Raw genomic sequence first — 17,471 nt, 5'->3', positions numbered from 1 at the left:
CCCTGTACCTTTCCCCCTTTCTCTTCCTCCTCCCTCCCAACTGACAACCCTCCAAATGATCTTATCTATGATTCTGTTTCTGTTCTGCTTGTTTGCTTAGTTTGTTTTTTATTTACTTTTATTTTTTTCAGAGGAGAGTGTGAATGCAGTCCTCCACTACCAATTATGCCATCGTGTTTCCCATATTTGGGGAAATCGCAAGGGTCAGCACATGGGAGTACAACGGATAAGCTTCACCCTAGGAAAACCACCTTCACAATCGTGGTAATTATGAAAGAATTATTATTTAAATATAATTATTTAAATTATAAACCAGCCCCCCACTTGTTTTTATTGCCAGAAGTTACGGAAACTCAACTTCCTGGCACTGGAACCCTAGGCTGGGTGGTCTGGTGTGAAGGGGGGATCCCTCACTTCTTCTGAGATATCCCTCCAGGTTTTTATCTACCACATGTGAGTGTGAGACTGTCTGTTCCATGTCTCCGCCCCTCCAACCTGTCTGGATGAATATGACTTAATTCCTTGGTTGTGGAATTCCCATACAGCTCGATTTTCTGATGATTCTGGGTGACAGTTTGTAGTTTATTTGTAATTTTTGCTGTGGTTATGCAAGGAGGTGAGCCATGTTTACCTGCACCTCCATCTTGACTAGAAGTCCCGATTATACTTTTTAATTACCCTAGGCTATAGCAGAAATATGCCCTCAACTAGAGATGTAATTCTAAAGACTGGGAACCTTATTAGTGAATAGATAAAAGGAAAGGTACCATAGATTCGCATACCTCCTTACACTGAAATAAAACAACATTCACTGTAAATAAATAAAAACCATAAAATTATTACAAGAAAACATGGGGAACAGCTGTATAATCTTGGTATAGAAAAGTATGTCAGAAGAACAAAAATTTAAAAATGAAGTGAATTATATACAAATGAAACTCAGAAGAATAAACTGGTAAAAGGTATATTATGAATGAGACAACATAGTACACACTTATAAGTTAGAATACATAGAGTATACAGAGGATCTTCAAAAGATTAACAAAAGGAATACAACAGAGAAGTGGGCAAAGTACATTAAAAAATCACAATTTAAATAAAAGTTGTCAATAATCACAAAAAGATGTCCAACCTTGCTAAGTAAACAAGATTCATATTTAAAAACTTTTTAAACTGACAAAGATTTTGAAAGATAATTAATACTCTGCATATGTAAGCACTTTTAAACTGTTTATAAACAGGGAAAGTAAATCTACAGTAGTCATCAAACTTTAATGTAATCTACACCCCAAAAATACACTTTTATAATTGATTCTTCTGACATACCAATACCCAAGATATACATACAAGAAGTTTTAGTGCTGGCCAAACCTTGGTCTGTTTGGGACTCACCCTGATGACTCCCTAAGACCCCTCTCCCCTTCCACAAGGAACTTGGTGGGAGTCATCACAGACCCAGCACTGGCACTGAGTTTGAACCTGCATCATTCTGGTGAACACCACTTGCCCTTACCTTGTGACTCATAGGAACCTACTTCATGCAACATGAGTACTGCCAGAGGCTATTTCAGTGGCTGAGCCTAATAGGCAGAGGCAAATCTCAGAGCACATTGGGACATTTGCTGACCTGTCCCTGGGGCCAGTGACAGTAAATGCCATCCTTGGTGTGCAGCTCGGTCCTTCCAATGCACACACAGGCCCAGAAGAGGCAGCCACAAAATGTGGATTTGTAGCTCCAAAGAGGTTTTCTGACATCTACCTGCACCAGAGTCACTCCCAAGAGTCCCCAGAAGCAACACACACAGTGGCCAGCTTTAGGCAATATCAGAGCAGGATCCAATTAGCTTCACAAGAGTCATAGCCCAAGAAAGATTGTGGCAGGCATCACACCCTGCTGAGGTCAATTCTACTTCATGTGGTCAGCACCTGCACAGCACTGTGGTCAAGCTCAATTTTCAAAGTCAGGCAGCCTAGAGGTCTACCCTACACAAAAATGGGCCAATAACAATCAAGACTCAATTATAACAGGAGGGCCCACATAACACACACAAGGGACATTCCTGGAGCACCCAGATCAGAGGATCGAGGAAACTGTGCTAGTGGGTCCCACAGGACACCTACTACGCAAGGCCTCCTTACCAAGACTGGGAGTCATTGCAGGTCTACCTAATACACAGAAACAAACACAAACAGGCAGTCAAAATTAGGAGACAAACATGCCCTAAATTAAAACAGGAGAAATCTCCAAAATAAGGGCTAAATAAAATGGAGGGCTAAATGAAATGGAATCAGATACAAAGCTCAAAAAAACAATTATAAGAATGCTCAAAAAACTAGTGAGAACTTCAACACAGAGATACAGAAAAAGACACAGAAACCATAAAAAAGAACCAGTCAAAAAAGAAAGATACAATACCTGAAATGAAGCATACGCTAGAAGGAATAACAATAGGCTGGATGAAGCAGAGGACTGAATCTGCAATCCAAAAGACAATGTGGGAGAAAACACACAATTAAGAACAACAAAAAGAAAAAAGAACTGAAAAAATGAGTATCATTTAAGAGAACTTTGGGACATTAAGTGTAACAACATCCACATCATAGGGGTACAAGAAGGAGAGAGAGAGCGAGAGATCGAGAACCTATATGACTAATAACTGGAAACTTCACTAACCTTGTGGAAGGAAAAGACACACAAGTTCAGGAAGTGCAGACAGTCCCAAAGAGTATGAACCCCAAAAGACCCACATCAAGACACATCATAATTAACATGGCAAAGGTTAAGGACAAAAAATTTTAAACCAGCAAGAGAAAAAAGCTGACAAGGGAGCTCACATAAAACTGTCAACTGATTTCTCAATAGAACCATTTCAGGCCACAAGGAACTGGTATGAGATATTCAAAGTGATGAAGAGCAAGGATCAGGAGCCAAGATTACCCAGCAAAGCTATGATTTAAAATTGAAGGAGAAATACAGAGCTTCCCAGAGGGAAAAAAAAAGGAAAAGAGTTCATTACCACCAAACCATTATTACAGAAATGTTAAAGGGTTTTAAGAAGAAGTAAAAGACAAAAAGAGAAACACAGTTATAAAAAATAAAATGTATATAAATATGCACTTATCAATAATCACTTTAAATGTAAATGGCTTAAATACTCCTTACAAAAGACTCTGGGAAGATGGCAGGATAGATAAAGGCAGTACTTGCTTCCTCGCACAATCACATCAAAATTACAACTAAGCTATAAAAACACCATCATTAAAACCCCCTGAAATCTAGCTGAATGGAAGTACTACAACTAAGGATATAAAGAAGCCACATCAAGACTGGTAGGAGGGGCAGAGATGAGGAATAGGCTGGTCTCACCTCTACATGTGATGGATGAAAATAGGGAGAGATATTTCAGTTGCAGGACCCCCAGAGAGGAGTGAGGAGTCCCAGCCCCCAAACAGGCTCTCCAGTGCAGAGTTCCAAATGCCAGGAAGATAAGTCTTCGTAACTTTTGGCTGTATAAACCAGCGGAGACTGTGGCTGAGAGAAATAGAGGACTTCGGGAGTCTGATGCAGTTTCCTCTTAAAGGAATCATGCACAGACTGACTTAGACTCACTCACTCTGACCTCTAGCACTGGGGCATCAGCTTGAAAGGCACCAGGGACATATGGGAAAGAGCTGAACAGTCTAGCATCAGGGTGAGAGTTGGAGGGGCAGCTTTCTCCTAGATAAAAGTGCTGACCAAAGCCGCTGTTCCTTTTCTGAGATGCCCCGTCCTCCTAACTGAGATGGCAGGGGAGCACTACATCTGAGTCTCCAATAAACTGGCTATCACTGTTTGTCCCTCCCTGGTGATTTCCTGAGACCCCACCCCACCCAACTAATGGACCCATCCAGGTCATTTCCTGTGGCTTTTCCATATGAATGGCCTGTCCTGGTTCATGCTTTAGACTTTCAAAAACTTTCTCAAACAAGAAGCATCTGGCCTCAGCAAGCCCCATACCTCTCATTAAATGTCCCCATGCATGCCTGGCATTAGCAGAAGGTGGCCTTGGTTTGCAGCTTGGCCTCTTCTGGGCACCTCCAAGTCCAGCACAAGAGGCAGCCATCTGTAGATTCACTTTGTAGATCACTTTGTAGCTCATGCTGGGCAGCCCCAGGGGCAAAACACAGGCATCGGCTGACCCTCATCTGCACCTCCGGGAAGGACCCAGAGCCGGACTAACCAGTGGACAAGTTCAGACCACATCAGAGTACCACCCAATCACCTCCACAAGAGACACATTCAAGTGGTGGACTAAAAGGGCACCGGAGCCCTGCTGAAGTAATTCCTGCTTGGTGGGGTGGGCCCCTGTCAGCTGATCTACGGTGGTCACAGCTAATCCTTGCTGCTGATCAACCTAAAGTTAATTTCCTCCTATTGACATGCCAACAGCAATCAAGGTTCTACTACAACAGGAGGGTGTAATGCAGCCTACACCGAGAAGGGGGCTACTCCTGGAGTTCCCAGCTCCAGGGTGAAGGAGAAAGCTGTTGAATTGGACACTAAGGACACCTACTACATTAAGCAACTGTACTACGCCTGGAAGATGCGGCAGTTCTGATACATAGAAACAAACACAGAGAGGCTGCCAAAATGAGAGAAAAAGAAACATATTGAAAATGAAAGAACAGAAGAGAACTCCAGATTTAATAAAACAAGACTCAACAAAATGGAGATAAGAAAATCTACTAGATGCAGAATTCAAAACACTGGTTATAAGGACGCCCAGTGAACTTAGGGGGAGAGTGGATGGACTAACTTCAACAGCATAAAAAAGGACATGGAAACCATACAAAAGGAACCAGTAAGAAATGCAGGCTATATTTACTGAAATGAAAAAATTATATACTGGGAATCAACAGGAGAGTATATAAAACCAAGAATCAAAACAGCAATTTGAAATATAAGGAAGCCAAAAAAAAAAAATCAATTGAAAGAGCAAAAAGAAAGGGAATAAAAAAAATGAGGATAAGATAGGAGCCTCTGGGACAACTTCAAGTAAACCAACATTTACATCATGGAGCAGCTAGAAGAAGAAAGCAAGATATTGAAAACCTATTTGAAAAACTAATGAGGAAAACTTCCCTAACCTAGTGAAGAAAATAGATATACAAGTCCAGGAGGCACACAAGCACAGAGTGTCCCAAACAAGAACCTACAGAAGCCCACACAAAGACACATCAAAATTAAATATTTCCATGCAACTGAAAAAAAAATGCTAGGGTAGTAATGCTTAAATCAGAAAAAAACCACTTCAAAATAAAGGCCATAATAAGAGACAAAGAAGGATAATATGTAATGCTAAAGGAATAAATTGAACAAGAGGATATAATCCTTGTAAATATTTATGTACTCAACACAGGAGCACCTAAATATATAAAGCAAATCTTGATGAACAGAAAGGGAGAGATTGACAGTAATAGTTACAGTCAGCGATTTTAACACATTACTGAAAGCAATGGATAGTTCTTCCAGACAGAAAATCAACAAGGAAACAGAGACCTTAAATGAGACACTAGATCACATGGATTTAATTGATATATTCAGAGCATTTCACCTAAAAGCAACAGAATATACATTCTTTTCAAGTGTACATGAAACATTTTCTAGGACAGACCACATATTAGGACACAAAACAAGAGTCAATAAATTTAAGAAGACTTAACTCATATCAAGCGTCTTCTCTTGAAGATACCATTGACCTTAATGGTATGAAACTAGAAGTCAATTACAATAAACCCCCCCCTGAAAAACATACAAAGACATGATGAATGGGTTAATGAGGTCAAGGACGAAATCAAAAGATACCTTGAAAAAAAACAAAAATGAACACATAACAACCCAAAATTTATGGGATGCAGTGAAAGCACTCCTAATGGGAAATTCATAGCATTAGAGGACTACTTCAAGAAACAAGAAAAATCTCTTAAGATACAATCTAACTTTACACTTAAAGGAATTACAAAACAACAACAAAGCCCAAAGCAGAAGAAAAAATAATGATGAGAGTAGAAATAAATGATGTACAATAAAAAAATAATACAAAAGATCAGTGAAATCAAGAGCTGCTTCTTTGAAAAGATAAACAGGATCGACAAACCTTTAACCAGACTTATCAAGAAAGAAAAAAGGACTTAAATAAGAAATGTATGAAGAGAACAACTGACTCCACAGGAATACAAAGAATTGTAAGAAAATATTACAAACAACTATATGCCAGAAAATTCAAAAACCTGGACAAAATGGATAAAATTCTAGAAACAATCATAGAAAGCTGAATCAGGAAGAATGAGGAAATCTGAATAGACCAATTACAATTAAGGAAATTGAAGCAGTAATTAAAAAACTTCCAGCATATGAAAGTCCTGGAACAGATGGCTTCATAGGTGAATTTTACCAAACATTCAAAGAAAAACTAACACTTACCTTCTTAAACAATTCCAAAAACTTCAAGAGGAGGAAGACACTCAAGCTCATTTTACAGGGAGCATTATCCTAATTCTAAAACCAAAAAAAATTTTTTGTACATAAGGACACTACACAAAAAATTACAGAGCAATATCCCTGATGAACAAAGATGCTAAAATTCTCAACAAAGTATTAGCAAACCAGATCCACCAATACATTAAAAAGGTAATACACTACAAGCAAGTGGGATTTAGTCCAGGGATGCAAGGCTGATACAATAATCACAAATCAATAAATGTGATACACCACATAAACAAAATGAAGAATAAAAACCACATGACCATATCAATAGATGCAGAGAAAGCATTTGATAAAATCCAGTACCCATTTATGACAAAATCCTCAGCAAAGGGGGAACAGAGGGAACATACCTAAACATAATAAAAGCCATTATGACAACCCCATAGCCAACATTATATTCAATGGGCAAAATCTAAAACTGTTTCCCTTAAGATCTGGAACAAGACAGGGATGTCCTCTATCTCCTCTTATTCAACATAGTACTGGAAGTCCTAGCCACAGCAATCAGACAAGAAGAAATAAAAAGCATCCAAATTGGATAGAAAGAAGTAAAACTATCATTACTTGAAGATGACATGTTACTGTACATAGAGAACCCTAAAGATTCAGCCAAAAAAAAAAACCTACTAGAATTGATAAATGAATTCGATAATACAGCAGGATACAAAATAAATATCCATAAATGAGTTCCATTTTTATACATCAATAATGAACTAGCAAAAAGGAAAACGAAGAAAATCCCATTCGCAATTACATAAAAAAAAAAAACAACCACCTTGGAATAAATTTAACCAAAGATATAAAAGACCTACACCCCCCAAATTATAAGACACTGAAGACAGAAATGGAAGAAGATACTAATAACTGAAAGCATATACTATGCTCATGGATAGGAAGAATTAATATCATTAGAATGTCCATACTATCCCAAGCAATGTACAGACTTAATACCTATCAAGATACCAATGTTCTACTTCACAGAAGTAGAACAACTATTATAAAAATTTATATGGTAGCACAAAAGACCCTGAATGGCCTCAGCAATCTTGAGGAAAAAAATAACAAAGTTGGAGGTATCACAATACCTGATATATCCAACGATACCACAAGGTCACTGTAATCAAAGTAGCCTGATACTGGCGTAAGAAGAGGTATATAGATCAATGGAACAGAATGAATGCCCAGAAATCAACCCACACCTTTATGGTCAATTAATATTTGACAAGGAAAGCAAGAACATACCATTGAGTCAAGATAGTCTCTTCAATAAATGTTGGGAAAATTAAGCAGGTACGTGCAAAAAAATGAAACTAGACTACCAACTTATACTATACACAAGGATAAACTCAAAATGAATAAAAGACTTAAATGTAACTTGCAAACCCATAAAAATCCTAGAAGGAAACACAGGCAGTAAAATCTCAGAGGTCTCTCTCGTAGCAGTATTTTTACCAATACATCTTGTAGGGCAAGGGAAATAAAGGAAAAAAATAAACAAACGGGACTACATTAAACTAAAAAGCTTCTGCAGAGTGAAAGAAATCATTAACAGAATGAAAAGGGCACTCACTGTATGGGAGAACATTATTTGCCAATGATACATCTGATAAGGGATTAATTCCCAATATATAGCAAGAACTTAATTCAATATCAGGAAGACAATCCAATTAAAAAATGGGCAAAGGACATAAATAGACACTTCTGAAAAAAGGATGTATAAATGGCCAATAGACATATGAAAAGATGCTCAACATCACTAATTATCAGACAGATGCAAATTAAAGCCACAATGAGACATCCCTCATAGCTGCCATAGTGGCTACCATCAAGAAATCAACAAGTACTGGCAAGAATGTGGAGAAAAGGCGACCTCTAGAGCACTGTTGGTGGGAATGCAGGCTGATGCAGCCACTATGAAAAACTGTATGGAGATACCTCAACGAATTAAAAAGGGAACTTCCTTTGACCCAGCAATCCCACTTCTGGGAATATATCCTAAGAATCCCAATACACTAATTAGAAGAAATATATGCACCCGTATGTTCACAGCAGCATCATTTACAATAGCCAAGGTCTAGAAACAAACAGCCCAAGTGCCCACTAGTAGATGAGTGGATAAAAAAGCTGTGATATATTGACACAATGGAAAACTACACGGCTGTAAAAAACAAAGGAAATCTTACCTTTGTGACAGCATGGATGGACCTGGACAGCATTATGCTAAGTGAAAGAACCCAGTCAAAAAGGCCAAGTACCATAAGATCTCACTCATATGGGGAATCTAATGAACAAAATAAACTGATAAACAAAATAAAACCAGATGCATGGATACATGGAACAGACTGACAGCTCTCAGAGAGGAGTGGGATGGGGGAACTGGAAGAGATTAGGTAAAGAACATATATGCATAGCCCATGGACAGAGACAACAATAGTTAAGGCTGGGAGTGGGGCTAAGTGGAGGGGTCAAAGGGAAATAAATGGGGGATATCTGTAATAGTGTCAACAACAACAAAAAAATCAACAAGACCAAAAGATGGTTCTTTGATATGTTAAAAAAACCTGACAAACCTTTTGCCAGAGTGATCAAGAAAAAACAGACAGCAGACTCAAATTGTAATACAAATGAGAGGCCATTACTACTGACCTTACAGAAATAAAAAGTGCTATGAAGAAATATAATGAATAGTATGCTAATAAGTTAGATAAAATAGACATATTAAATTAAATGGACAAATTCCTACAAAGACAAAACCACCAAAGCTGATGCAAGAAGAAATATAAAATCTCAATGGGCCCAGCCCACAGTAAGTGAAGAAATTGATCAGTAACATAAAAAAAAAAAAAAAAAACAAACCCACCACCCACAAAGAAAAGTCTCAGCCCAGATAGCTTCACTAAGTAAAGTCTAACACATGTTTTAGGAAGAGTTAATGCCACTTCACAAACTCTTCCCCCTAAAATGGGAAAGGAAAAATATTAGCTCAATCATTCTATGAGACCAGTATTACTCTCATACCAAAACCAGATAAAAATATCACAAGAAAACTCCAGATCAGTGTCTCTTATGAATATGGACACAAAAGTCAACAACTTAGTAAATAGATTCCAGCAACATATAAAGTGAAGACTATACCATGACTACATGGGATTTATCCTAGGAATGAAAAGTTTGCTTAATATCTGAAAATCAATTAGTGTGATATGCTACAGTAAGAGGGTGAAGAATAAAAGCAACATGATCATCTGTAAGATGCAGTAAGAGCATCTGACAAAATCCAACAACCTTTCATGATAAAGAATCAATAACTAGGAATAGAAGGTGACCTGCCCAACATGATAAAGGACATCAAAAAACCTCACAGCTAACATCGTATCAGTGAATGAGGGAAGTTTTCCCTCTAAGTTCAGGAACAAGACAGGAACTTCTATTAAACACTGGAGATCACAATCAGGGCAACTAGGCAAGAAAAAGAAATAAAAGACATCCAGTTAAAAAGGAAGAAGTGAACCAGAAATAATATTGAGATAAGCAAGGTTGCAGGACATGAAAAATCAAAATTATTTCTATATACTTGCAATGAACAAACACAAAAATGAAAGAAAGAAAATAACTCTATTTACAACAGGATAAAAAAGAATACAATACTTAGGAATAAATTCAACAAAAGAGTGTAAAACTTAACGCTGAAAACTTCATTTCATGCCCACTAAATGGCTATAATCAGAAAGTGGTGTGGTAACAAGGAAGTGGAAAAATCCTAACCCGTACACACTGCTGGTGTGAATGTAAATGGTGCAGCCACTTAGGGAAAAACAGTTGTAGCAATTCCTTAAATGGTTAACACAGAGTACCATGTGACTGAGCAATTCCATTCCTTACTATACACACCCAAGGGAAATAGAAACACAGGTCTATACCAAAACTTGTACAAGAACGTTCAGAGCAGAATCATTCACAATCGCCACCAAATATCAGCTGATGAATGGATAAACAGAAGGCAGTATATCTATACAATGAAACCTTACTGCATAAAAAGGAATGAAGTACTGATACCTACAACAACATGCAAGAACTCTGAAAATACTGTTAAGTGAGAGTCGCTAGTCACAAAAGGCCACATACTTGATTTCACTTACATGAAATGCCCAGAATAGACAAATATATAGAGACAGAAAGCAGATTGATTGCTTAGGCGTAGGGGGAATGAAGGGAAAGGGATGTAATAGCTTTTAAAGGTTCAGTGTTTCTTTCAGAGTGATGATAACAACATATCATACTCACTAGGCTGGCAGAAACAAACATTTTTTAAAAAATATTATGTATTGGCAAAGATGTAGAGTAAACATGGAATCTGATGTAATGACTTTTGAAAACTGTTTGACAACATCTTTGAACTGCTTTGCAAATTCCTGATGTGGATATACTGTGTATTCTACAGAAAATCTCTTGCACATATATACTGAGATACTTATATTAATGTTTAAAATAGCAATGTCTGGAATATGAGTAAAGCTGGAAAGTGTCCAAATATCCCCAGAAGAATAGTTCATAGTCAGAAAATGGAATAATATGTGAGTGCATACATATATGTATGAAAATGAAGAAACTACAGTTATACATCAACATGGAAGAATTGCACAAATATATCGAGCAAAAGAAGTCACAAAAATATCAATATCTGCAATATAATTTTAGATATAGAAAACTGAAAATAGGCAAACAACTATTCTGCTTAGAAATTCATAATGTATTAGAAAATTATACCCAGAAGTTGTAAGACCAAAACAAATGCTACTGAGGTAGAATAAGATATGTATCTTACCAGCTCTCTTAGGAAATCCTGTTGAAAGGAATCTCAAAGATGTCATAAGGTGTCCATTGCCTACTTTTTGACCAATAAATTTTACTGTTACTATTGCATATGGAAGACACTGCCTAGGTTTGTCTACTGGGGTTGAAAAAACATCGTATTCATAGAAGTATGCCTGAAAGGTAAAAGAGATAAGAATATTTTTATGCTGATTAATTTTAAGACTTAAGTTAATATTTTTAAAAACTATATTAACTGCATAATGTTATTTATTCATCTGTTTCCATATACTACCCCCTCTTTCTGCCTTCTTCGACCCCCTTTTTTTTTAAGATGTATGAATTTTTTTCCCCCTGCCATGTATTTTTTTCCTTGGTAGGCTACCAATGTCAGTAGAAGCAGACACAATCTGTTTTTAAATTTAGAAGTATTTTTCCATTAAAGGTTTAATGTTTTGCATATGCTGTGAATGCACTCCACTATATTTTATATGGTTGAAAAAGTTAATTAGGAACAGAACCAAAACAATGCATTTTACATGTAGTGGCATATATATATCTCTAGAAGGTTTAGCTTCATTTAATTATATATATGGTTATATATAATGTGTATTATATATAATTTAATCTTTTATAGAAGACTAAAGTAAAGGTCTACTGTCTCACCAACATATGACAGAAAATTATCATTTTACATGCAATGACCAGGATAAAAGTCATTGCTCCTTCTGCAAAGCACAAAGGATCAAGAACACTATTTCAAAATAGCCTTGTTTACTAAAAGGTGGCGTGCTTTGCAAAACATAAATTTACCTATGGAACATTTAAATAAAAGCAGACACTCTATTTTAAACAAAGGTAAATATAAATTTGAAAACCCTTCTAACATTCTCAGATAAGTATTAAAACATCTTTCACTGCTTATTTTTTTAAGGTAATATTATATTGAGTGAACTAAGAGCTGTTGCTTTAATATTTTGGGAAGTTCTTTTAAGTTTTATACCATACAGTGTGAACCATATGACATTCAAGTAGTCAGATGAACTAAAATATTAACATACTGCTGAATTGTAGGCTTGTAGCTCAATGGTATCTTTTGGAGAAGGTGTATTTCTTGACATATGGCAATCAAAGTTAGGAGAAGGATCCAAAGAAACTTTGTTTTTATCCACCGAAGGCTGAATTTTCTTCACTTTTCCAAAGAGAACCTTTAAAAGAAGGTAAAAAGGAGGTCTGTAAAAATACAGCAAAACACTTTAAACTGTCATAACACAGAGAGTTGTGAAACTTACTCTTTTTAAAAGGAAGATCTATGAATGGAGATAATCCATGTTACAGATAAATAGATGACTCATTGTAATTAAGTCATCTATTCCATTAAAAGTTTATACAAAATTTGACAAAAATTTGTAATTATGTCAATTTTCACCAACTTAAACTCTAAGACTAAAGTAATCCCAATAAAAATTTCAGAAAATCTATTTATAAGAATGAGCTGTAGTCTAAAAATTTATCTGGAAGACTAAACAAACAAGAATACCCAAGACAATTAAAAATTTTTTTTTGTAAAACTGGTGAGTCAGAGATAGAGAATGATGGCATGGAACAGGTGACTTGCACTTCCAGATATTAAATACTTTTTAAAAGGATGGAACTACCGTAAGAAAAAGCAGAAACTACCATAAGAAAAGTTTTTCCCCCTGTTGGGGAGGGTAAGAGTAAGGGGGAGGGGAAACTGGGGGGGGGGGGGGAAGCCCAGGTAAGTCCAAGCAACTAAAATTATACAACTAAAAATACTGTATAATATTAAAAGTACTATTTGAAGTAAAGCAAAAACAGATTTAATAAATAGTGTACAACTGGAAAATTAAATTCACTTCTTAATCTATAAACCAAAATAATTACCAAGTTATATATTTATATAACACAAATATTATAGAAATAACAGCAAATCTTTATCTCATCTTAAAGTGAGAAAGTGAGAATTCTTCTCTAAGCATGTGTGCTAAGAAACCATGAACCAAAAACATAGACTTCACTGTAAAATATTTGAAAACTGTACATCAAAAAAAAAATGTGTAAGCCTAATGGACTAGGTGCTGGCCTATAAACCAAAAGGTCATTGGTTCAATTCTTAGTCAGGGCACATGCCTAAGCTGCGGGCTGAGAGGCAACCCATCAATGTTTCTCTCTTTGATGTTTCTCTAACACTCTTTCTTTCTCCCTTCCACTCTCTCTAAAAATAAATACATTCTTTAAAAAATTTGTAAAATTCAGAAAATGAACATAAGTGATAGAAGACAATGAAAAAGAAAATGGAATTAATGTGAAAACAAGTTCACATTTTATTTAATGGCAACAATTCTATTAGTTACTTTTAACATGCTAATACTTTCATTCAAAATTAAAAACAATAGTAAATGTAATGTGGAATCCTACATTTGGATATTGGAAGAGAAAAAACATTAGTAGAAAACTGGCAAAAACCAAATACAGTCTGTAGTTTAGTTAATGGTACTGTACTACTACTACTTTCTTTTCATTTTATTATATTTTATTGAGATGTAATTGTTGTACACATCATTGGTTTCTTAGTTTTGACAAATGTGCCATAGTTATGTGAAATATTAACATTAGGGGAAGCTGGGTGAATTGTATAAAGGAATGCTCTGTACTATTTTTGTAACTTTTCTGTAAGTTTAAATTTATTCCAAAATAAAGTTTATTTGAAAAAAATCACATTGATAAAACATTATACCAAGAAAAGCCGAGGTCTATGCTTTAATAAACTGATAATGCTCACAAATAACTAGGAAGAGAAGAAAATGGCAAAGGATATTATCAAGCAATTATCTAAGTATTGTTAATGAATATATACAGAATGTTTAAACAGCAATAACTATGAAAAAGAAAAAGCTGAACCAATGAGAAACTATCACATATTAAAACTGGTAAAGAGATTTTTTTAAAGTATAATATACAGAGTTAGTGAGACTGTGAGGTAATAGATATTCCTACATAAAGTAGATAGAAATGTCAACCTTTCCAAGGACAATTGGGCATTGCATATCAACAGTTGTAAAAGTGTATATACCTTCAACTCCTAATTTGACACCTAAAAATTAACCAATTAACTCTTAACAAATAATCATAGGCACGTGTAAAAATGTACCTAATAGGATGATCAAAGTAGTATTTAAAAATACAAAGACAAAGCAAAACAAACAACTTATACCCTAACGTTAAAAAATCGTTACACGAATTTATGGTACAGTTGTATGGTGGAATACTATGCAGTCATTCAAAAGGATATTTCAGAAGAATACTTATTTAAGGACATGGAAATATTCATTTTATAGTCAATGAAAAAAGTTACATAGTAAGTAAAAACATTTTAATTACACTTATATATGCATATCCATATACATGAACAGAAGATTAAATAATAAGATTAAGTACTTGTTGTTAAGTATTGTAAAAGTAACTGTAGTTATTTATTAATGGGCTTTTTGGAGCTTTTCAGTATGTCCCAACTTTTCTAAATTAAGTATGTACGACTTTTAATGTAAAAATAAATTATGCTTTATGAATTTGCTAGTATTTGAGGTCTAAAAATAAAAGAAATTATACCAAATGAATCAATGATTTTACACTCCTAGTTACACAACTCAGCATCCTGCATAGCTTCTGTGATTTTAGTATTCCTGGCAAAGCTGCAATTAACCAAAAAGTGTATCTTAACCAATTTGTTAATGCTTAAGATTTGAGTATAAGACTTACTGTTTTCAATTTTGAATAACTTTGGACTTTCAGGAAAGTTCCAAAAATAGTTTGGAAATCCTGTATACCTGTACGCAGCTTTTCCTAATGTTAACTTCTTACATAAACATAACAACATTATCAAAACTAAGAAATTAGCATTGTATAATACTATTAACAAAAATAAACAATACGAATTTAGTAACTTTAGCTCAAGCCAGAATAATTATAACCAATGTTTTGAAGGACACTTAAAATCCTCTGGCATTAATTATGGTCTGAACAAGAGAAAGAGGGTCAATTAAGACAGAAAAAATTATACACTGACAAGACAAAGATGATAGGTCTGCCTTTGTTTACTTGGACTTCTGGTTTATGTTGCACACCCAACTAACACCAGAAATAGGAGGAAATTCTGAATGATAATGATGATGACAGTAATAAATATAATTATTTATTTTATGTAACTTAAAAACACTAATAATTCACATGTTCAGGTCAACTTAAAATAAACTGAATATAATAGTTAATATTTGTTTTAGGCTACCTACCTTAAAAACTATAATACTTTCTACATTAATGCTTCTACTGTGAGCATAATTCAATGCAACATCAACATGTCTAAATATATAAATTCCAAGAAGAGGATTTCCTAATATCTTCAATGTAGATGCTTTGCTACTTATCCCATTGTAATATATCTCAGCCACATCACTCTGAGGAAGTGCTAAAAAGCAGAAATGTTCTTCAAGTTCTCTGCCATGTCTTCCATTTTCACGCATCTCTGACCTAAAGCAAAACAAATATGCAGTGAAATGAGAATATCAACATAATTTTTAACAGAAAACAAGTATTTCAACTTACTATAGTTAGAAAACAAGACTATTGAGAAAATGCACAGGGGACAGTGTCCTATGGAAACAAGCTGGGCTGAAAATCATCTAAGGAAGAAATGCAAATAGCAGCTAGATAACTACTTGTCCAGAATTATGGTAAGGGCTAACATTTCCTGAATGCTGCTAACATGCCCAACACTGTTAGGACTTAACCTTTACATGCATTTTGTCATTTTGTTCTCAACTCTCCCAAATTGAGTTGTTGTTATTATATTATTGTTATACACGTTTTTAAAATAACAAATACGATGTTTAAAGAGTTAAAACTTGCCAAAGTAGCAAAGTACATCATTTGAATTGTATATGCCAACCATTAAGTTCCAGAGATCAAATTCTTACTTATTTGTGTTATAGAGGAAAGAATATGCATTTCTTAAATACATACATATAGAGACACATACACACATACACATATATATGGTCAATTATTAGGGCGCTCCATTCTTCAAGGATCTAGATAAGAGCTGGAAGAAATAAGTGAGAGTTTGATTACCAACTCCTATTTTAGTAGTAAAATAAATCATCCTCAGAAAGGATTATAATCTAAACTACAGATACTCTTGAAATTTTTTACTACAATCAAGAACCACTTAAAAATACAAAATATCTATCATCTCCTTTCAACTGGCAGATTGGATGGGGAGTTCTCTGTGGCTTGCTCAGTGCTCGTTATCACTAGCAACTTGTCGGACAGCAGTTCAATCACTGGGACAGAAATGTGATGCCCAGTGACTATCAACAATGGAGAACCTAGATAATGTGTGAGCCACAAAAGAAAATTTGTTATTTCCTCCAGTACCACTCACAGAATTTATAAAAGTATACTGTGCATATTAGCATATTTATATTTTTTTCATTAGCAAGAATGACTCACCATTAATTGTAGACAGGGCTACAAAACACATGGCAACAGTTACAATCAAGACTAACTGATTAGATCATGGCCACTTCTCTCTCAGTTCCTGCAGATGTCAACATTAACTTTCTACTTCACGTGTCATCATTTCCTGCTCTTGCTTTCAAGTTGACATCAGTAGGTTCTGTGAAACACTAAGATCTCTATGTTGATTGTTAAAGTTTAAATCTCACAGAAGCATAATAATACTTTTTGTTTTCCCAATTTCTCAATTGGTTTTTCTTAGGATCTGAAAAAAATATTAACTCTCTGAGCAGTGCCTAGAAGGATTTCCTAGTAGGGCCCAAGTATTTGCTCAGGAAGTTAGTTTTCCCACATGGAAACACAAGAGCACAAAGGATGGGAGGGGGGTAGAAAAATCAAAGTACATTGTCAGGTTTTTACCTATGCATAAATATAACATTATGTGAAAATGCAGTTATAAATTAAAGATGTATAATGAACAACAGAGCAGGGTTTCTCAACAGTGGCACCACTGGTATTTTAGGCCAAGTAATTCTTTGTGTTTCTTACTGGTCCTCTCTAAGGGATTAAGTAGAAATAAAAAAAAATCAACAAAGAT

At 35.2% G+C, this 17,471-nt stretch overlaps 1 protein-coding gene and 1 non-coding gene across 3 annotated transcripts in view; both read right to left on the bottom strand.

The window, feature by feature from the left end:
* The window catches only part of TEX15 (testis expressed 15, meiosis and synapsis associated), a 53,960-nt gene that overhangs the window by 18,760 nt on the left and 17,729 nt on the right, over positions 1-17,471 (bottom strand). For both annotated transcript variants that reach the window (XM_028526689.2, XM_036011645.1), the window contains exons 3-5: positions 15,649-15,886; positions 12,400-12,546; positions 11,352-11,514 (exon numbers count right to left, since the gene is read on the bottom strand). In XM_028526689.2, the coding sequence (XP_028382490.1) occupies positions 11,352-11,514; positions 12,400-12,546; positions 15,649-15,886 (548 nt within the window). The remainder of the gene's footprint in view (positions 1-11,351; positions 11,515-12,399; positions 12,547-15,648; positions 15,887-17,471) is intronic.
* LOC114509035 lies at positions 129-286 on the bottom strand. The gene has a single exon (XR_003685601.1). It is a non-coding gene; the product is annotated as a U1 spliceosomal RNA (small nuclear RNA).

The sequence above is a fragment of the Phyllostomus discolor genome, chromosome 11 (assembly GCF_004126475.2).
Source record: "Phyllostomus discolor isolate MPI-MPIP mPhyDis1 chromosome 11, mPhyDis1.pri.v3, whole genome shotgun sequence".
In the NCBI taxonomy this organism is placed as follows: domain Eukaryota; kingdom Metazoa; phylum Chordata; class Mammalia; order Chiroptera; family Phyllostomidae; genus Phyllostomus; species Phyllostomus discolor.
This window is presented reverse-complemented; position numbering and strand designations above follow the sequence as displayed.